Genomic DNA, 22,818 nt, shown 5'->3' with positions numbered 1-22,818 from the left:
CAATTTTCAGTGTTCGCTTTAGGAAACTGTTTAATGGACCTTTGTCAGATTTTAAGTGGGTTATGGATAAAATAGCTCATATGTAAATGCAAAAATGCCCCAATTGTGAGATTTGTTGTTGCATTTAATGTATTCTAGGTCTGTCATTAAAATATTGCATATTCTAGACCTATTATGACCAAATATTGTACCCAAACCCAATATTATACCATATACTATGGTTTTACAACCTCTGCAAAAAACCTTTAACTGTTTGTTTCAACATTTGCTGTGTCACATAACAAATGTGGAAGATTTTCCTTTTAAAAACAAATAAAACCTGAACCTCTGACTGAAATCCATTTTAAAAAAACATCTTCAGGGAAGTATGAATGGGTCGAAATTTACACACAGACAAAGAAAAGCACAATATAAGTGGACAAACTCCAGGCGACGGTCTTCAACAACACTTTATTTGAACACAGACTCTCCTGCGGTTCCTGAAACGTAGCATGGACGCTAGTTTACTTCAGCTTCTTCTTGGGCCGCAGGTTGTTGGTGTGGCCACACTTCTTCTTACGGCAGTTGACGGCACGCGGGTGCAGACGGGCGTAACACCTGAGAGCAGAGCATCATGGGATACATCATGAGATGATAAACTCAACGGATCCATCACTAGACAGAGTAAAGCCGGGTGCACACTGTGCGATTTATAATAGTCCTGCACGATTGTCGCTTGTCAGACTGTAAGAACATGATCATCGCTGTAAGCCGTGTCACACTGTAAGATCTCAGTTGTCATTAATGTCACTGTACTTATGAACATTATTCTAAAGTGTTACTGAAATATTAATGTCATCTCTAGGCTGGAAACTGCTAGGTTTTTAGATGCATTAAAAACTGACGCACGCAAGAGAACTTGTCCGGAGTTTTACATCATCAATCAATAGGCGCGTTTCCATTCCAGATTTGCGCAAAACGTTTGCGATTTTTTTCTAAATATCGATAAAAAACTATTGCGACTTAAAACTATTGAGGGTATGCGACTAAAACGTAATTTTTTTCCTCTCGCGATACGTCATTCCAAACATTATGGCGACGGATGTTGGTAGGTTTATATATATATATATATATATATATATATATATATATATATATATATATATATATATATATATATATCAGAGCCAACGCACTAGACATTATTATTGTTAATGGAAGCAGACGTGTGTGTGTGTTATTCAAGCATTAATGGCAAGGAAAGACCCTTACACAGAGCGGCTCATGTTTCTCCCTCATTTCTGCTTCATTTTTTGAGGTTTAAAATCCAGTATTCCTGTAACTATTTTGTAATTTCTGAATTTTTAATAAAGGACTCTGTCTCGTATTCTGTCCAAACACAACGCATCATCTACGTCAGGCGACTGTAAATGCGCAAAAACTGTTTCCATTGCAGTTTTGCGAAATATTCCTTTTTCGAATTGCCTGAAAAACCTCCTCATGCGAGCGTAATAACTTTTTTGCGATAAACAGGAGTATTTGCGAAATTGACGTGTTTCCATTGTGCGTATTTTCAATTCGCAGTTTGAAGGGTGATGGAAACACGGCTAATGGCGCGTTCAGTGATGTGAGCTGCGTTAAACGCGGGATTGAAAAGGCGGCTATAAAGAAATCTCTAATGTTCATTTTTTTCATGGCTTGTCTTGAAAAACTAAGAAAATTTGACTGTCGTTGTTGGAGAATCACTGCAGGACTGAGAGTCAAATCTTCTGACACAGCCAGAATTTCATCGGAGGTAAAAATTATATCGCAATGCTCATTAATCGGCTGTCGGTGAACTATTGTTCAAAGGCTTCAGATTTTAGCCTAGGATCAGAGAGATCTTCTAGGATACACAAGTAAAGCACGTGGTCTTACTTGCGGCAGATCATCTTCTCGCAGTTGTATTTCTGGGCCAGCTGTCTGAGGGAAGGCTCGATGATTCCTCCTCGGAGACGCAGAACCAGGTGGAGGGTGGACTCTGAGGAACACAGAAAACCGGAAGATAAAATGATGCTGTCGTGCGTGACCAACAGCAAATGTTACATTGGGTGAACTCAGATTGATTCAGGGTTCGTACAGACACTGTACAGGGCTTAGCATAAGCGAACACACACATGCTAAAGTTGACTAAAAAGAGGAATAAAAAATCTAGATGGTCATGGTTTTATTTCAGTTAGCCTAATAGCTGGTTTGATTTGCATTGAGAGATGATCTTATTGGAATCGAGGTATGATGAAGGGTATATGATGATGTGGGGATATTTTAATCACAAAGGCCGAGGGAACTTTATCAGGATGCATAGTGTCCCGGATCCATGAAATAACTGGCCTTTGAAAACATAAATCTGCCCCTCTATGGGAGTTTAACACAGGGGTGTCCTGACTTATGACCCCTGTATTTTAAAGAACAACATTTATTTATTTACGATACATTATTCATTCACAAAGAAAATTGGTGTCCCTAAAGGTTGGATTTTTCCTCTTTTTTAATTAAGGCATTTAGATCAATTATTTTTTTATTCCTCTTTTTAGTCAACTTTAGCATGGGTGTGTTCACTTATGCAAGTCATTGACTTTAAGCACTACTTTTTTTGGTTTTCAACGACTACAATCAGAGATCTCACTCATCAAACAATATCTTTATCATCTTTCAACTTCTAAAAAAGGCTCATGCCGTAATCTCGCTATACTTTAACACTCCACATACACTTGGACATGCACCTAATAACAGTGTACATTTATCTAGGTTAACATTAGTGCGAACAGACGTGTAAAGTTGCTACTTACATGTTTTAAATGATAAGCTATATTTGAGGTCTATGGATGATAGGCAAACGTTTGGATTTTCTGCCTGACATACTGTTATCACAAGGACCCACGTTAATGATCTGATCCTCACGGACTACGCGACTTTACTAAAGCCTGGAACACACCAAGCCGACGCCGACGAACTAGCGCTGATGAAAGCCGACTGTGTTGTCGCCTCGTGTCGGGGTAAAGCTGCACTTGAACACACTGAGAGAACTACTGCCGACTGTCAGCTAGCGTTAGTTCTGCGCTGGTGTGTAAATGAGGCAACTGTCTATTTCTGCAGATATATTCGTCTATTTTCGTCATTCAAAAAGGGAAACCGACCCTCCCGGCTGCAGATACACACACCGTAAACAAAGCAGTGCGTGGTTAGCGTTTTGAATATCAATCCTGCTAAACACTTTCTTTATTCCACTCCGCTCGTGTTAATATTGAAATATTCCCCAAGGAACACTCAGGTAAGATGACGTAACACTAGAACAGCCTCTATCTGTACCGTTTCGACTTCTTTCCTCGCTGTTTTGCTATTATTCTCGTGGCCTGACTCGTTCACTAAGCTAAACAGCCAATCAGAGTTCTCTCTCACCGACGGCCCGACGCCGATTCAACATGTCAAATCGGCCGAAAAAAAGCAGACGAGGACCAACTTCAGGGTTTGTACAGACACTGTAAAATTAAATTCCAGGACTTTCAAGGACTTTACAAGCACTACTTGTTTTGGTTTTCAAGGGCTTTAGAGATCTCATTTATCAAACAATATCTTTATTACTTTCAAATTCTGAAAAAAGGTAAATAGATAAACAAAAATAAACCAATAAAACAAAATGATACAAATAAAGTGCAGCGGATGCAACGACTGTGGAAACTAACCATTGAAAGGACACTATGACAAAGATATCGCTTTCCTTATTCAAACTGATGTTCAAATATATGATTGACCTGAAGAACGAAATCTGTATCATGTACTTGGATATTAATGAGCAATATCACACTCATAGTCATGCGAAATGTCTCTATCAGACGGGCTGCAGCTTCATTGTACGAGAAAATATTGCTTTATCGATAAAATTAAACACTAATTTCCAATATATTGTCTTCAATAATTCAAGCACTTTTCAAGTACATTTTTATAAATATGGCTGTTTTAAAGGGTTTTTCCAGGGCTTAAATTTTAAAAAGTCAAATTGAAGTAGTTTAAGCACCATGTACGAACCCTGGGCTTAAGACTACTTTTTACGTTTTTTTTTTTCTTCGACTAACTGACTAATACAATGTTTGGTTGACCAAGACTCTAGTCGACTATAAGGAGGAAGCCCTATATAAATTAATTAAAAAAGAAAAATGGATAAACACCTTTCTGAATGTTGTAGTCTGAAAGTGTGCGGCCATCTTCCAACTGTTTGCCAGCGAAAATCAGACGCTGCTGGTCAGGAGGGATACCTGAGGAAAACACACATTAGTGGTCCGACCAAAAAACACACACATCATACTTGCTTAACTCAGCCTTTGTTTTTAAACTAACGCCACATTCATACAGACATTCGATTAGAGTTCACACTCACCCTCTTTGTCTTGAATCTTGGCCTTGACATTCTCGATGGTGTCGCTGGGCTCGACCTCGAGGGTGATGGTCTTACCGGTTAAAGTTTTCACAAAGATCTGCATTTTGCCACTGTCACAAAAGAGAAAAAAACATTCACAGATCATACATCGGGACGGTTACTGACGAGCGCTTTCCTTTCAGCAATATGAACAGCATCACAGAAAGACACGCAGCAAAAACACCAGTTTCACATAACATTATTGTTCCATCGAGACATTCTTTGGTACAGATTAACAATTATTAATGTGTCATCTGTAATAAAATAGTACTTTCATGTTTTTGTGAGTGTACCTACAATAAGTGTACATATCAGTACTGTTACTTACTATTAAGAGACATTACTATTTTTAATATTCTCATGCTCATCAAGCCTGCATTTATTTGATCAAAAATATTATTAAAGTAGCCTAATTGTTCTTTTAATATACTTTAAAATGTAATTTATTCCTGTGATCAAAGCTGAATTTGCAGCATTACTCCAGTCTTCAGTGTCACATGATCCTTCAGAAATCATGACATTCTCATTCATGAAAAAAAGGTAAAAAAAAAAATCATTCTAATATGAGGATTTATTATCAGTGTTGTGCTGCTTAATATTTTTTTGGAACCCGTTATGTTTTTTTCAGGGTTCATTGATGACTAAAAAGTTAAAAAGAACAGATATCTAATATATCAAAATATATCTCTTTTCTAACAACATAAATCTTGACACATCATTGTTGAATTAAAGTATTAATTCTTTTCAATAAAAATACTGACCCGAAACTTTTGAACGGTATTGTACATTGTTACAAAAAAGATTTCTACTTTAAATAAAGTTTTTTTTATATATATTCATAAAAGAATCCTAAAAATAAATAAAATCACAGGTTATATATATATATATATATATATATATATATTAAAAAAAGCAGCACAATTGTTTCAAACATTGATAATGAATCATATTAAGCACATGATTTATATACTAAGCATATTAGAATGATTTCTGAAGGTGACATGTGACACTGAAGACTGGAGTAATGATGCTAAAAATTCAGCTTTGATAAATTGTATTTCAAAGTATATCAAAATACAAAACCATTATTTTAAATTGTAATAATATTTCACAATATTACTACTGTTTTCTCTGTATTTTTGATCAAATAAATGCAGTCTTGATGAGCAGAAAACACTTGACCGGCAACGCCATTATGTGACCAACTAGCAGAACAACTTGAGCGTTTTCAGGTAGCATATATTATTCATTTCGGGTGATATATTGTATGTTTAGTGTAAATTCCGCGAGTTTTTATGAGAGGAGCTTCTCTCACACACATGGCAGAAGCGGCCATGACACTCCATCACGACACATTACACTTCAAACCCAACAAAAGCGTCTAAATCTACCGCACAGCCAGCTTTAATCCCACCATTCACAAACATAAACGTCTAATGTAAATATTCACCGAATCACGCGAGTGAATAAAGAGGGAAAAGATGACAAAATAAAGCAATTTTACGGACACGAATCCTCACCCTCGCAGTTGCTGCTGGTCCGGGCGGAAAAGACCGACGCGTTTCTCGTGCCTGAAGATGGTGTGTATTTGACCGTTATCGAGGGTTTACCGCCGCCTGCAGGATTGGAGAGGAACTGCAGCACGTGTTTTCAAACGACTACTCTATACGTTTTTGCCATATTTATTCAGGATGTATGTTGTCATGAGTTAAAATAGCTAAATATCTGTCCGTTTTATGTAACTGCATTCACATTTCAGCATTTTTGGTGCTACTATTGTATTTAAAAAAAGACGTGTTGCATACGACGCAAACTGCAGAAATCTATTAATATTGGGGAGCTTTAAAAGGACATAAACATACGTTTTAATTCTACACACTAAAAAATGCTGGGTTGTTTCAACCCAAATTTGGGTCAAATATGGACAAACCCAAATGTTGGGTTAAAAATGCAATAAAAAAATTTACAGTTGAAAGTGAAAGTTGAAGTTGGGTTAAAATTTGAAATTACATTTTTAACCCAACATTTTTGGGTTTGTCCATATTTTACCCAAATTTGGGTTAAAACAACCCAGCATTCTTTAGAGTGTACATAATATCATTTTTTGTCAAAACTAATTGCTGTACAAAAACATGTATAACAGTGCTGTCAAATCGATTAATCACATCTAACATCAAAACGTGTTTATATAAAATATAAACACAAACTTTTATGTTAATGTTATGTTTATGATTAATCGATTTGACAGCACTAATTTATATGCCTTTATATTCATCATATTTTCATGTATGTATGTATTAGTAAATATATACAAAGACAAAACAAGATATTTCACAATATATTTCTTTATATTCTACATGGAAACATATCCCACAGTGATATCCAACAGCGCTATGATTTACAAAACAAATCATTCGTTTCATCTAGACCTCTCACGGCGTTCAGATGAGTATTTTTTCATCATACGGATGCACAATAAATACAGTGTATTTTCAGTAAAGGTCACTGTAGGCTCTTCATCAGAGAGTGATACGGGTTTGCTGATGTGTAGTGGAATAAGTGCATATATCAGCAGGTTTTCTTCTCTTTTAGTAGCGATATGAGGTGTAAGTTACACTTAGAAACATAAATACATTCAGTAATCTACATGAATACTTCATCCTTGACGCGGTGATGTGTGTGAATGAGATTACAGTCGAGTGTGTCTAATAAACCCAGACTGGATAAAGCATGTGTTTGTTGCTATCTGGCTTTCGGTCTTCTGTTTGCGTGCGCTTTCTGATTGGTCAGGTTATTTAGGACACAACTGGAACTGAGCATCGCCAGCCGTGAGTCCCGAACAACGTTCCTCTTCCTCCAGGAGGACTGATCTTCCTCCTCCTCTTCTTCATTCTCTTCTTCCTCTTCTGGGTCGCTTTCCACATCGCTGCGCTCATCCTTGTCCAGCTGTTGAAGAGGTGCAAGTGAGATCGGTTAAAGGACGTTTCTCTGATGTCGTTTGAATTCACTTTTACAGGTGAAACCCGAAAAATTAGAGTATCGTGCAAAAGTTCATTTATTTTAGTAATTCAGTAATATATTATATAGACTCGTTACATGCAAAATGAGATATTTCAAGCCTTTATTTGTTATTGTTTTGATGATTATGACTTACAAAACCTTTTCACAATATTCTAATTTTTAATTTGGGGTTTTCATATTAAGCTGTAAAACAATCAAAATTATAACTAATAAAGGCTTGAAATATCTCACTTTGCATGTAATGAGTCTATATAATATATTAGTTTCACCTTTTAAGTTGAGTTACTGAAAAAAAAAATTAACTTTTGCACGAAACTCTAATTTTTCGAGTTCCACCTGTAAATTGACAGTATATGAGTATTTATGTGCAATGCTTTTGAAATCTGTTAATGAAATGATCAAGGAAAAGTGTTTTAACTAAAAAAAATGTAATTAATATTTAGAGATGTTGCACTAAGTGACATAAATAAGTCATAAAGTAAGTACAGAATGACTAAATCAAAAACTGAAAACAAAATAAATTAAAGTTAAATAGAAATGTAAAAAAAAAAAAAATTTGACAAAAGCACAAAATAAAATTACTAAAACTTAAACTAAAATTATAATGTAAACTGGAAATATGAAAATGAAAGTTTATTCATAAGGTTATTCATAATATTAATATACCATAAATAATACTAAAATAACACTGATATATATATACATAACAGTTAAATATGTAATTTGTTTTGTTATAAACTAAAACAGAATTAAATATAAATATTAAAATTTTTTACTTACATTTTTTATTATGAATATTAAGAAATGTTGCACTAATTGAACTGATTAAGTTGAAGTACTAAAAGGACTGAAAACAAAAACTGAAATAAAAAAATTTATTCAAGTTAAAAAGAAATGTAAAAAATAATAAAAAATGACAAAAGCACAAAAATAAAATGACTAAACAAACTAAAATGAAAATAAAAGATTAAGGTTATTCATAATATTAATAAATATATAAATAATACAAAAATAACACGCTATATATATATAGGTAACAAAATATATACTTATATATATATATATATATATATTGATACCTATGTATTGTTTTAAACTAAAACATTTCCAGTAACTACATTAGTTAACAATGAAAAATATTCCTGAAGCATTTCTTAATGTTAATTTCACCATTTTCTATTATTGAAATCAAAAGTTGTATCTGTTAATATTATTTGTTGGACCTGATCTAACATGACACACAATGAACAGTACTTTTATTAAATAGCCTAATGTTAAAAAAAGATTAAGAAATACTGTTAAAAATATATTGCTCATTGTTAAATAATGTTAGTAAATGCATTAAGAACCTTATAGTAAAGTGTTTGACTATCCTGTTAAGTGTCACCCCCCCCCCCCCCCCCCCCCCCCCCCCCCCCCCCCTCCTCCCTTTGCTTTGGAATATAGATGTAAGATTGGTCTTGTCTTAAAGAAGACATTTGGCAGATTTTTGTAGACGTGAAATTAAGAAAGTGATACAGAAAAAAAGTTATAGAAGTTTGAGTTTATGGAAATGTACAATGTAAAAAAAATAATTATTCATATTTTATATAAAACATATATTTTCAAAACCTGGGCTACTCTAAAACTGCACAAAAAAAATTAAAGCCAAAAATCTGAACAAGTTGTGTTTAAAATTTTAGGTTGATATCTCAGTAAATGAGCTTTCAGTGAGAGTGTGTGTTTGTCTGCAGTACCGAACGCTTCCACTAGGGCACAGACTCCATCACTGCCCATATAAGGGCGCCTCCATTACCATATGTTGTTTCTGAACAATTTATCTGAACCATTATTTCCACAATTTTCATACAATTTATGAAGTAGGCATCCTATTCAGAAGTAGTATGGGAAGTATGGCAGATTTTGATATGAATTCAACCTCTAAGAAAGAGCACATATGTGCGTCATAGCTCGCTGCCACACGACAAATGGTGAATTTATCATTTTTTTCTTTATATTTAAAAGCTTTTCAGACCTTTTTTCCTAAAATAATTGAATGGATGCTATCTTTTGAACTCTTGGCATGAAAACAAACTGAGGTTTCTACCCTTCTTTCGTGATTTTTCATGTTCATTGCTATTTCAAAATAAAAGTCTGAACACGCCTTAGAAGTATGAAAATATTCTTGTTGCAAATTGATAAATTACGGCTCCTCTGTAATTTATTTAGAAAGTCAGTCACCAAATATGGAAACTAGAGATTGTAAGCTTTCAAATGATATATAGTTTGTCAATATTACTTAAGATTTTTACTAAGATATTATTGTTTTAAAAATATAATGGCAAACGTCCCACCTGTGGGACGGTGACAGTTGTGTGATTAAACACTGGGTGTAGATATGATGGATGGACTGACTTACTTTCCCTAAGAAGAGAAACTTGTAGATCATCCTCAGGATGAGATACGCCCAGTAGACGTGCAGCGCCTGCAGGACCAGCAGAAGCGCATTGAAGAAATAATATCCCATAAACGGCTCAAACACCTCCATAGACAACACAAGAGTGGTGTAGATGATCCTACAGGAGAGAAAACACACACACACACACACACACACGCTGCTTTAACGCTGAGAAAAACAACATAATACCTCACACATGCACCAACTGTAGAAACTGAGGAGATCTAATCACATGATCATGTGATGTTCATAGTGACTGTCACGCCCCCTTTTTTGAATAGACATGAAAATGCACAATCCGAACTTAAATGGTTGTAATTCAAGAATGCTTTGGAATATAGATGTAAGATTGGTCTTGTTTTTAAGAAGACATTTGGCAGATTTTTGTAGAAGTGAAATAAATTAAGAAAGTGAAACAGAAAAAAAGTTATAGAAGTTTGAGTTTGTGTAAAAATTGTATTATTCATATTTTATATATTAAAATATATATTTTTCAAAACCTGGTTGGACTCTAAAACTGCAAGAAAATAAAAGCCAAAACTCTGAACAAGTTGTGTTTAAAATTTTAGGTTGATATCTCAAAAAATTAGCTTTCAGTGAGAGTGTGTGTGGGCGCAGTACCAAACGCTTCCACTAGGGCACAGACTCCATCACTGCCCATATAAGGGCGCCTCCATTTCCATGTGTGTTTTGAGTGATCTGAACCATTATTTCCACAATTTTCATACAATTTATGAAGTAGACATCCTATTCAGAAGTAGTAAGGGAAGTTTGGCAGATTTTGATATGAATTCAACCTCAATAATCACATAGAAATAACACGCACGTGCGTTATAGCTCGCCGCCACATCACAAATGGTGAATCTATAATTGCTTTCTTTATATTTAAAACATTTTCAGACTTTTTTTTCCAAAAAAATGTAATGGATGTTATCTTTTGAACTATTGGCATGAAAACAAACTGAGGTTTCTACCATTCTTTCATGTTCATCACTATTTCAAAATAAAAGTCTGAACACGCTTTAGTGCACCTTAAGGGGTTAAAACGATGTTATCTGATTCTTCATGCTTTAAAGAGTCAGGGGCCAAGGCTCTTACTTGCTGGGAAACACGATCAGGCGTGTAACCAGGAATACAGCAGCAAAAATCACAAACAATGAATCGCACGTCTTCTTCCAGCCGGCATAGTTGAACATCTTGGCAGACTGTGGGAACAGCAGAGAGATTCAAGATGAGCGACACTAAATTACTCAGAGTTTTAGTCTCATACTGTTCAGTGTTTTAAAAGCATAGTTTTATTAATGTGATATTCAAGCTATTATTACAAAATAAATGTTCTTCCAGTCACATCAATGGAAAGTTTGCTCAAAGTTCTCGTGTCTTGAAGGAAGCATGTGCGATTTCAGAACGAATGCAACGATTGGACGAATCTATTAATGATTGACAGTGTTTATGAAAAACAATTGCCTACCTAGTTCTCAAATAATTCACAAAAACATTATTTTTACAGGTGAAACTCGAAAAATTAGAATATTGTGCAAAAGTTCATTTATTTCTAATATATATTCTAACTAATATATTATATAGACTCATTACATGCAAAGTGAGATATTTCAAGCCTTTATGTGTTATAATTTTGATTGTTTTACAGCTTAATATGAAAACCCCAAATTCAAAATGAGAATATGGTGAAAAGGTTTTCATATCTGTAAGTCATAATCATCACAAATATAACAAATAAAGGCTTGAAATATCTCACTTTGCATGTAATGAGTCTATATAATATATTAGTTTCACCTTTTAAGTTGAATTACTGAAATAAATGAACTTTTGTACATTATTATTGTGTTATGCATTATTATTTTGTACAATGTAATATTGTACATTGTTTATGGAATGTTTTTTTCTGAAACATTTTAGTTGGACATTTTTTAAATGTTACTAACTACTTGTTTCGGAATGTTCAGAAGTAACATTCCATTAAAGGTTAAAGAAAGATAAAATAGAATGTTCATAAAACCAAGAATGTTTTTAAACATTTTTAAAACGTTTAAATAACTGGACGCTTTCAATGGAAAACATTAGCAAAACATTCTTAGAACATATTTTCGTTAGCTGGAAAGTTCCCGACATACTAGTTAAACTACTGAAAAGACGTTTGTTTACTATGATTTCACATAGTCTCCATAGCTCACAATGGAAGATCGAACCCATGTTGAGAATAATACAATTTAGGATGTTTGCAGAGCAAAATAGAATTAATAAAGTAATCTTACTATTAAATCTTAAGTAACATTAGTAAACATTTAGAATTGACATTAAACTAAGTTGATATTTGTTACTTAATTTACTTGCTTTCTTTACTTAAAGTTGACCTTTTTCGCTTTAAGTTTGCTTTGCCAAAAATAATGCAAATTTCCGAACTTTTTGGAGTAGAGTGAACTTGAATTTACAGTGTACTGAAACCACATGAACACTAAATTCCTCTAAATACTGAAACCATAACATTTCATAAAACCGAAACAAAGCATAAAGGTCATTGCAAATGGCGTGACCCTCTGATGCTGTTCGATTTTACAGGGTTTTGTTTTAAAAAAAAATGTTTTACTTCATCTGAATGGTATGAAACTTGGTAAAGGTTTTGGCACTTGCTGTGTGAAAACAAAAAAAATTATGGACGTGATTCAAAAAGGTTTAATGGTCCTGAAAAACATAGTCACACTTGTATTGTTTGCGATCTAAAATGAGCGCATTGGAAATGAATGGGAGACGAATTTCCTCTAGTGGAAGCGTTTGGTACTGCGGCCGAACAAAATATTACTGAAAACTAATTTTTTGAGATATCAACCTAAAATTTGGAACACAACTTGTTTAGATTTATGGCTTTGATTTTCTCACAATTTTAGAGTAAAACATGTTTTGGAAAATAATATATATTTCATATAAAAATTTAAATGGTATTTTTGTTGATTTTTTCATAACATTTCATTTATGTTTATGCATTTGGCAGACGCTTTTATCCAAAGCGACTTACTTTGCATTTCAAGCTACACATTTACATTCTTATCAGTTATTGCTGTTCCTGGGAATCAAACTCATGACCTTGGCGTTGCAAGCGCCAACGCTCTACTGTTTGAGCTACAGTTACAGCTATAACAATAAATATACAATTTTATATAAAAAAATCAAGTTCACTTTTTAAATTTTTTTAACTTTAGCAATAATCTGCCACGTGTCGTCTTTAAAAAGAGACCAAACTTCAGTCTGTGATCCAAAACTTTCAAGATTTAGGTCATTTAAGATTTAAATGATTTAGACGTAAGATTTAAGACATTTTCAGGTCTATGCTCAAAAAGTGAATAAATAGATTATAACTAGTGCATAAATATAAAGTAGTACCGTAAAATCCCCTAAAAAAATACAAAATATTAAATAAAAATATATGATCAAACTAAAAAATAGTACAATAATAATAATGGTTATTTTTGAGCGACACACAAACAGTACCAGAGGGTTTAACATGAAATAAAGGTGAAATCATTGGCCAGCAGTGTGTTTGGGGAGTTTTGTGTCAGTGTTAGACTCGTTGTTTTGCCCATAAACACGTGACCCTGCGGTTGAGCTCGTACCTCGAGGAGGAAATCTGAGGAGTCGTGGACGAGCATCACCAGGGTGCCGACCCGAATGTAGTTGGAGCAATACGAGAAACCCAGCAAGAAAATAGTGGCAAAGTGGTGGACGATCTGTTCTTTGAAATCCTACAACAGAACATGATCCAGATTAACACAAAAAGACAAAAGAATAATTGACATCACGGTGATATCTGACATGAAATGTAACCTAAAACAACCAAAAGACAATCTAGAGTCTACACATATACACACACACACACACACACAAACACGCTCACACACACGCACACGCACACACACACACACACACACTCTCACACACACTTACACACACTTACACACACGCACACTCACACACACACACACGCACGCACACTTACACACACACACACACACACACTCACACACGCGCACACACACACTTACACACACGCACACTTACACACACGCACACTCACACACACACACACGCACGCACGCACACACACACACACACTTACACACACCCACACACACACACACACACACACACACACACAGAGGATTTATGCTCATCAGTTGGTAACTCAACCTCACAGTGAAAGCCCTGCACAATTAATACATATTGAAACTTTATTGAAAATAAGCTTGTCTTTAATAATAATATTATATATATATATATATATATATATATTTTTTTTTTTTTACTGTGGCTCTTTTGGAAAAATGCATTTACCAAAAATGAAAAAAATGGCTCTTTGGTCAAATAAGGTTCCCGACCCCTGATCTAGACAATAGATGGCGTGTTGACAATCTGCATTTAGTGTGTGTGTGTGTGTGTGTGTGTGTGTGTGTGTGTGTGTGAAATACCTGACACACAAATCACACATAGAAACTCTATGATTTCTCCAACCTTCAAGCATTCAAGAAGAAGCCTTTAGATCAGAAGGTTTTTAAAATCAAGTGTCCAAACTTTGGCCTGCTTTTGTGCTCAAAACCAGCATGAAAGGATGTGATTTTCCGTGATATTACAGGTGGATTGTTCTAATAATACTAAGATATGTCTCGTAAAGGCTTAAATGAATCACTGTCTTACTGTGAAACCTACAGCACGAGTCAAACGGAGACTTTCACTGTTTCTCCTCTAAAAGACTTAACCGTCTCAAACTGTTCTCAGATCTGCAATCAACAGTCAGAGGTCTCAATTTGAACTCAAATATTTCTCATCAAATGATCTCCACATTAATGTTATCCCTCTGTTTGATCTATGACAACTATTGACTACAGGTGAAACTCGAAAATTAGAATATATCGTGCAAAAGTTAATTTATTTCAGTAATTCAACTTAAAAGGTGAAACTAATATATGATATAGACTCATTACATGCAAAGTGAGATATTTCAAGCCTTTATTTGTTATAATTTTGAAGATTATTAATTTCTTATAGCTTATGAAAACCCATAAATTCAAAATTAGAATATTGTGAAAAGGTTTTCATATCTGTAAGCCATAATCATCACAATTATAACAAATAAAGGCTTGAAATATCTCACTTTGCATGTAATGAGTCTATATAATATATTAGTTTCACCTTTTAAGTTGAATTACTGAAATAAATGAACTTTTGCACGATATTCAAATTTTTCGAGTTTCACCTGTAGTTTTATTTCTCTTAAGGAATTTTAGACAAAGTTGATATTTAAATGAACTCAAAACTAAGTCTCTTTTGAGTAATAATATGTTATACTTATTTCTTGTCTGCATTTCTCCTCTTCTCTACTTTGCTTCCTGATGTAGTTGTGTAATAACCCAGGCATTGCATAATACGAATACTGGTGACACATTATGTTAGATGTCCTTAACTACTATGTACTGACATCAAAAAATAAGAACAATGTACTTTTGTGTTCATGTTCACTTGCAAAACACTTGTGCTGCTATTGAGGTACGGTTAGGAACAGGTTTAGTGGTGTGTAAACATGTAATTATAGATTAAATTACAGCTGTAATTACATGCAGGTATTTTTAAACAAGATAAGTGTAAATGTATGTATGTGCACAATAACTGCATTGTATCAAATTATGTAAATGTCAGTGCATAGAAGTTAAAGACACCTAATATAAAAAGTGGGACCCAAATATTGTAGGCTCTTTCTGTTGTCTTTTGGAAGTCACTCTGGATAAAAGTGCATTAAAGTAAATGTTCCTCTGGACGATATTTATATGAACTGCAAGTAGGGGGTGTCACAATATATCGCAATACAAAAATGCAATTGTGGATAATGACAATATGTATTGTGATGAATTCACCCAAAATAAAAATTACTGTGTGAGAAAAAATTCAAGTTTACAGAGTTTTAGTGTCAGTACTACATTAAACTACTAGATATAATTTTGACTATGATGTATAATAATGCAATGGGGGAATATTTGCGTGTCCTGATAATGCCAAATGTCTGATGTTACCAGTAAAAAGCGGGCGACATTATATTAAATATATCTAGTCAGTGACAGAGTGCAAGCATATTCGTCTAAAATAATGAGCCTATTAATTTACAACAGTAATATCAAATTTAGCATTTTAATCAACAGTACATTTTTTGTTTACCTTTTATCATATGTCTCGGAGTATCGCAATAATATCGCATAGTTTAGTATCATGATATGTGACATGAGGGGATCGTTACACCGCTAGTCATGAGTAACATCATAGAAATGAAAAATTATGATACAATGTGTTGTGCTAGTTACTAAGAAATAGTAACTAGTTACAGTTACTTTATTCAAAAAGTAACTCAATTACTTTGTTGATTACTTACACCAAAAAGTAATGCGTTACTGTTAAAAGTAATTTTTTAGTTACTTTAAAAAAAAAACATTCTTTAATGTTCCCATTAATGCCCTTTTATGCGTTATGGTCTATACAAACACAAAACTGACTTAAACAGAAAGTTATTTTTAAACACTATTTTATTTGAGTCAGACCAGCACAAACTGAATATATCACAAGGATTTCTGAGGTGACTCACTATGCTGACTCGCGATCTTCGCAGTAGTGATCGCGCCAGAGAGAAATGCACATTTCATACGGATTACATAAGCAGAGAGCAGTCTGTAGTCTGTTTTCTTTAGTTTTGAATTGTTCTGTTTAAAAGTAGACATGTCTGTGAGGCAAGTAGGTTACCTTATACGCCGAGTTGCGGTTCATTTATGAGACGAACTCCAGTTCACGGGCCGGCGCCTCCGTTTCGTGATTATCTATCATCTGCTATATTTACTTCTTATTTATTAAATCCAGGCAATTGGTTGATGAAACATTGATTAAAATTAAGATACAATTAATACAAAACGAAATTCACTTTACAGAAAGGTTTTGTGCTTTCTGTTTGATGTATTAAAGCATCTTTTAGTGCCGCTTTCAGAGCGCGTCGCATCCGTAACGGAGAACACGTCCGCAACATTGTTTTTTCCTCATAAATGCGAACACTAAAAATAAAATAAAATGAATATTTTGTTCTGTGGAGACTGAGAGCCAACCCTTCTTCATTCGGTGGGTAGTAGTTTGCGCAGTGTAATTCACATAATTACTAAACAATATTTATTTTAGGCCTATAAAATTCAGCCCGTATAAATGTGCATTTTCTAAGCTTAGAAAATGGACAAAATTCATTTGATTCTAATCATAATGTAACATTATTGTGAAATTGATTTATTTATAGGCTATTTGCTATTAGTATAGTAAAGCCTATGTTTTTATCCAACTAGGCTATGTGTGGGCCTTATGTAAAATACGGGACAAATCGCGTCCCTTATTGATTTGATACGGACGCGTCATTTTACTTGTAAATACGGGACAATTCCGTATTTTAAGGGACGGGTGGCAACCCTTCCACCAACAATGCGTCGCTGCTGTAAACAGGTTAGGCTGTAGGCTACACTTCAGCCAAAATTAATTCATTTAAAAAAGTAACGGACAAACGCACCATATGGTAACGGTAACGGAGTTAATTTATTTAAAAAGTAATGCATTACAGTACGAGTTACTGTCAAAAGTAACTGCGTTACAGTAACGCGTTACTGCCCAACACTGAATGTAGCCTAAATTAACTAAATATTATTGTTAATACAGCGTATATTTAACTTACCAAGCTAGCAAGGTAAATAACTGAGCATCTTTAAAAAGGACATCAGCTTCAAAAAGAGAAACTCTGACCTTGTAACATACAATCCTCATAAAACATTCAGAAAGCAAATGAACTCCACTGTGGGACACTATTGTGTGAGATCTTACTTTTCTTTTGACGTCCACAGACACACAGAGCAGCAGAGACCAGTAGAAGCCCAGTTCAAGCATGTAGTACCAGTAGTGTACGTCCCGCACCGGCTAGAGAAACACAAACACACACAAAACACTGACATTACATCACCTCTAAACAGTATAAAAGGCTAGGAGAACCTCACTTCTCAAAAATATGATTGCAATTTAAAATAGCTGTTTTATTTGTGAATTTATGTTAAAATGTAATTTATTCCTGTGATCAAAGCTGTATTTTCAGCATCATTACTCCAGTCTTCAGTGTCACATGATCCTTCAGAAATCACTCTAATATTCTAATAACATTCAGGTTTGCTGCTTCATATTTTTTTGTGTGCAAACCGTAATGCATTTTTATTTTTCAGGATTTCTTGATTAATAGAAAGTCCTAAAGAACAACATTTATTTGAAATAGAATCTTTTGTAACATTAATAAATGTCTTTCCTGTCACAAAAACAATTTAATAAAAAAAAAAAAATCTTACTGACCCCAAATTTTTGAAAGGCAGTGTTTGGTGTTTTTGTTAATTTTTGGAGCTTGAGAGTATAAATTACCATAGGTTATCCTTTATTAGTCTTTTGTAACATTATAAATGTCTTTACTGTCACTTTTGATCAATTTAATGCATCCTTAATGCATGAATAAAATTATTTAATAGGTACTTATTCTGAATAAGTAATTACTTCACGGCCACTAACAAAGTATGTTCTATATAGTATGAAATTATGAATGTGTGTAGTATGAATGTAATCTGGACGTACTAATTTCTCCATGTTGTCATGATCATGTGACCTACCAGTGTTAGCCCTCTCCTGTGGCCTCATGGGATAGTAAAGTATCCACTGTATGCACACTTCAGAATCTCACCGAAAGTAGTAGGTAGTTTTCCCCTACTCTTTTATGAGTACCGGTACTGTGAATTCAGATATACTTCCTTTGTCACATATTGTTTTTCACCTACTATACAGCTGAAACTCGAAAAATTTGAATATCGTGCAAAAGTTCATTTTCTTCAGTAATTCAACTTAAAAGGTGAAACTAATATATTATATAGACTCATTACATGCAAAGTGAGATATTTCAAGCCTTTATTTGTTATGATTTTGGCTTACAGATATGAAAACCTTTTCACAATATTCTAGTTTTGAATTTGGGGTTTTCATAAGCTGTAAGCCATAATCATCAAAATTTTAACAAATAAAGGCTTGAAATATCTCACTAAAGCGAAATATTCCTCAAATGCCATATCTGTAATTTATCTAGAATTAATTCTACCTCAAACAGTTTCATTAAAATAAGTTATTACTCCACCACGTGCGTGACGTCATAAACCTGGTGGTTGAACGACCAGTTTGCGACAATATGGTTTCGGGAAACAGTCGAGACTAGCTATAGTTGATTTCTCCAACGATGCGTCGTACTATAGTAGTGAAGCAGCGAGTTATGGCGTTGTACGGGAACACACCCCAGGTGAGCTCACCTGTTGAGGATATCCTCTCCAGCACTCGCTCTGCTCCCAGAACCAGGGCGTCTATGAGGAAGAGGAACACTTTCAGACAACAGAACTAACGGCCTGACAATAAAAGAGGCAGTCATATACAGTGAAGACCATAGAGCTGGTAAGTCCCGCCCCTTCCGCTTACCCCGCTGGACCTCTAGGTTGAAAAATCGTCAATGCAAGTGAATGAGAGAAAATAATTATTTTCTAATCCCGTTTGAATTTTGCAATGAATGTGAACATATGTTGTCTGTGAATTTTTTATATAATTTTTCGTGTAAAGAATGCTACAATTTAGCGGGTAGAATTTTCATACGGTTAGACTTTGTGTGAGAGCACTTTGTGGACTACAACTCTTCGCTGCTTTCGACGCGTTTGATATACGTCACCACCACTAGCACACGGATCCCGCTAAACATGCCTTTGTTTGAATGGTGACATTTGGGTACAAAACACACAGGCATCTCGATCTAATTCCTTAGATTATCGCACCGTGATTTGTGGAGGGAAAATGTGTTATGCGGTGACGTCACATATGCGACGTGTAGTCTTTCTCGTTATGTCTATTCCACAACTGCTAGCCAAAGAATCATACAATATACTGTCAAACTCGTTACATGAGAAATTATATAAAAAATTCACAGACAACATATGTTCACATTCATGGCACAATTCAACCGGGATCAGAAAATAATTATTTCTCTCATTCACTTGCATTGACGCTTTTTCAACCTAGAGGTCCACTTGGAGTTTTACGGATGGGCGGGACTTACCAGCTCTATACTGAGTCCCGAGAGCCGGTGTTGTGCTTCAGAAAAACATTAGAACCGTGTGTGTTCAAAATAACAAAGCTGAAGCTTGTTATTGTTGATTTAATGCAGGTCGATCTGAAGAAGCGTTCAAATCTATTTGTTAGGACTTTAACTAGGGGACCATAATTAGGCAGTGACTCAAAAGACACCAACCCCAAGACACACTAGGGTTCACGTGGGAATTAAGCTTCAAATGACGACTCACGTTAATTAAAGATGCAAATCCCGCGGCGAAAGCAATCAGGTAGAACACAAATCTCCAGCTGGGGAAACAAAAGATTTGAAGTTACTATGGTAAAAAACGGCATTAAAACAGATGCATTCATCTTGATAATTAGTTCTTGAGATTGTAGTTCTTTTGATGTTTACTTCTTCAAGATACTAAAGTCTGCAATCAAAAGCTAGAGATCATAGTATATGAACAAACATTTCTCATCTTCTCAAGCTTTCTATAGTTGTCTAATATACACTCACCTAAAGGATTATTATGAACACCATACTAATACTGTGTTTGACCCCCTTTCGCCTTCAGAACTGCCTTAATTCTACGTGGCATTGATTCAACAAGGTGCTGAAAGCATTCTTTAGAAATGTTGGCCCATATTGATAGGATAGCATCTTGCAGTTGATGGAGATTTGTGGGATGCACATCCAGGGCACGAAGCTCCCGTTCCACCACATCCCAAAAATGCTCTATTGGGTTGAGATCTGGTGACTGTGGGGGCCATTTTAGTACAGTGAACTCATTGTCATGTTCAAGAAACCAATTTGAAATGATTCGAGCTTTGTGACATAGTGCATTATCCTGCTGGAAGTAGCCATCAGAGGATGGGTACATGGTGGCCATAAAGGGATGGACATGGTCAGAAACAATGCTCAGGTAGGCCGTGGCATTTAAACGATGCCCAATTGGCACTAAGGGGCCTAAAGTGTGCCAAGAAAACATCCCCCACACCATTACACCACCACCACCAGCCTGCACAGTGGTAACAAGGCATGATGGTTCCATGTTCTCATTCTGTTTACGCCAAATTCTGACTCTAACATCTGAATGTCTCAACAGAAATCGAGACTCATCAGACCAGGCAACATTTTTCCAGTCTTCAACTGTCCAATTTTGGTGAGCTCTTGCAAATTGTAGCCTCTTTTTCCTATTTGTAGAGGAGATGAGTGGTATCCGGTGGGGTCTTCTGCTGTTGTAGCCCATCCGCCTCAAGGTTGTGCGTGTTGTGGCTTCACAAATGCTTTGCTGCACACCTCGGTTGTAACGAGTGGTTATTTCAGTCAAAGTTGCTCTTCTATCAGCTTGAATCAGTCGGCCCATTCTCCTCTGACCTCTAGCATCAACAAGGCATTTTCGCCCACAGGACTGCCGCATACTGGATGTTTTTCCCTTTTCACACCATTCTTTGTAAACCCTAGAAATGGTTGTGCGTGAAAATCCCAGTAACTGAGCAGATTGTGAAATACTCAGACCGGCCCGTCTGGCACCAACAACCATGCCACGCTCAAAATTGCTTAAATCACCTTTCTTTCCCATTCTGACATTCAGTTTGGAGTTCAGGAGATTGTCTTGACCAGGACCACACCCCTAAATGCATTGAAGCAACTGCCATGTGATTGGTTGATTAGATAATTGCATTAATGAGAAATTGAACAGGTGTTCCTAATAATCCTTTAGGTGAGTGTACCTGGCATAACATATTTAGAAAGTTCTGGATATGTTTCATTTTGGAATCCTTAAATCAGTGTTTTGGTTGTTGGATTTTTTAAAGCTGCAGTACATGCTTTTCTAAAGCCAAAATAAAAAGTGGAACTATGATTTTGATATTATTAAAAGCACATACCTGAAGAAAACTTACCTGGCCTCACAAAACTTCTTACTGTTGCTGGGCCGGTCCTGGTTTCTGCGGTTCCTGAACCAGATCTCAACTTGTCTACGAGTCAGGTTGCACTGGTTAACCAGACTGGTGATCTCATTCTAGAAGGATTAATGCAAAAACATGAGGAATTATGAACCAAAATAGTGCAAGTTAACTCAATAAGCTCATAAATTGTAAAAAAAAAAAAAAAAATCCTACACAGTCACACTACTCAACCTTGCAACATTACGAAATGTTATCAGCTACGTTTCAATCAATCGCCATGCTTACAACGCTTACAACACACACAAAGGTAACAGCCAATTTAAAAACAATACATTAATATTAGTTATTACAGCTGTTATAATAACAAAGGCAATGCCTCCAATTATGCATACAATATAGAATTCTACAGGACAAAAACATATAGTAGCCTATTATCAAGGATATTTTCAAGGAAACACATGGCTAAAGTAGTTCCAGGCAGGTTTTGACCGCATTACAGTTCCATATCACTACGCCAAATGATTTCAGTTATTTCAGAGGTTTTACAGCCAACGACAGCAAAAGAGCCAAACCCCACAACGACACTGACCAAGCAGATGCATATAGTTAACAATAGGATAAAAACGACAAATTATTTCCATGTTTTTCACCACAAAATTACTTTTTATTAAGTTCGGACAGCACATACTCTCTCTCTCCCACTCAAACACACACACAAAGTACGGATACACACTCGCACAGAAACGAGTTGTCAGCGCTGCTCTGATGAGTTTATCAGTAAAATAGTTTAGCAACTTAAAAGCTACATGACATTTCTCACTAG

At 35.1% G+C, this 22,818-nt stretch overlaps 2 protein-coding genes across 4 annotated transcripts in view; both read right to left on the bottom strand.

Annotated features, from left to right (window-relative positions):
- Positions 1-434: 434 nt before the first annotated feature.
- uba52 (ubiquitin A-52 residue ribosomal protein fusion product 1) lies at positions 435-6,083 on the bottom strand. 3 transcript variants are annotated; one of them, XM_056239950.1, is made up of 5 exons: positions 5,953-6,083; positions 4,394-4,503; positions 4,185-4,271; positions 1,897-1,999; positions 435-597 (listed from the first exon to the last, which is right to left on the bottom strand). In XM_056239950.1, exons 2-5 carry the CDS (start codon positions 4,494-4,496, stop codon positions 504-506), a joined length of 387 nt encoding a protein of 128 aa, XP_056095925.1. In that variant the 5' UTR covers positions 4,497-4,503; positions 5,953-6,083; the 3' UTR covers positions 435-503. The 3 variants fall into 3 exon arrangements, with proteins under 3 accessions (XP_056095925.1, XP_056095927.1, XP_056095928.1); XM_056239952.1 differs by having other exon boundaries at positions 5,937-6,029; XM_056239953.1 differs by having other exon boundaries at positions 5,941-5,962.
- Positions 6,084-7,131: 1,048 nt separating this feature from the next.
- The window catches only part of cers4b (ceramide synthase 4b), a 22,128-nt gene continuing 6,441 nt past the window's right edge, over positions 7,132-22,818 (bottom strand). Inside the window, exons 3-10 of the mRNA XM_056239957.1 lie at positions 21,990-22,108; positions 20,333-20,390; positions 19,298-19,348; positions 17,793-17,885; positions 13,520-13,648; positions 10,989-11,095; positions 9,852-10,008; positions 7,132-7,378 (exon numbers count right to left, since the gene is read on the bottom strand). Of these exons, the coding sequence (XP_056095932.1) occupies positions 7,175-7,378; positions 9,852-10,008; positions 10,989-11,095; positions 13,520-13,648; positions 17,793-17,885; positions 19,298-19,348; positions 20,333-20,390; positions 21,990-22,108 (918 nt within the window). The 3' untranslated portion in view covers positions 7,132-7,174. The remainder of the gene's footprint in view (positions 7,379-9,851; positions 10,009-10,988; positions 11,096-13,519; positions 13,649-17,792; positions 17,886-19,297; positions 19,349-20,332; positions 20,391-21,989; positions 22,109-22,818) is intronic.

The sequence above is a fragment of the Rhinichthys klamathensis genome, unplaced genomic scaffold, assembly GCF_029890125.1.
Source record: "Rhinichthys klamathensis goyatoka isolate OS25496 unplaced genomic scaffold, OSU_Roscu_1.1 h1tg000575l_1, whole genome shotgun sequence".
NCBI lineage: Eukaryota > Metazoa > Chordata > Actinopteri > Cypriniformes > Leuciscidae > Rhinichthys > Rhinichthys klamathensis.
Note: the sequence above shows the minus strand (reverse complement) of the source record. Positions and strands in the feature narration are given on the sequence as shown.

What these genes read in the sequence shown, in the direction of transcription:
- uba52 (XM_056239950.1), bottom strand. Translation starts at nt 4,496, where the DNA reads ATGCAGATCTTTGTGAAAACTTTAACCGGTAAGACCATCACCCTCGAG. An exon ending in CAAGATTCAAGACAAAGAGG is followed by an intron (nt 4,272 to 4,393) that starts GTGAGTGTGAAC and finishes TGTTTTCCTCAG; the next exon opens with GTATCCCTCCTGACCAGCAG. An exon ending in AGACTACAACATTCAGAAAG is followed by an intron (nt 2,000 to 4,184) that starts GTGTTTATCCAT and finishes TGTGTTCCTCAG; the next exon opens with AGTCCACCCTCCACCTGGTT.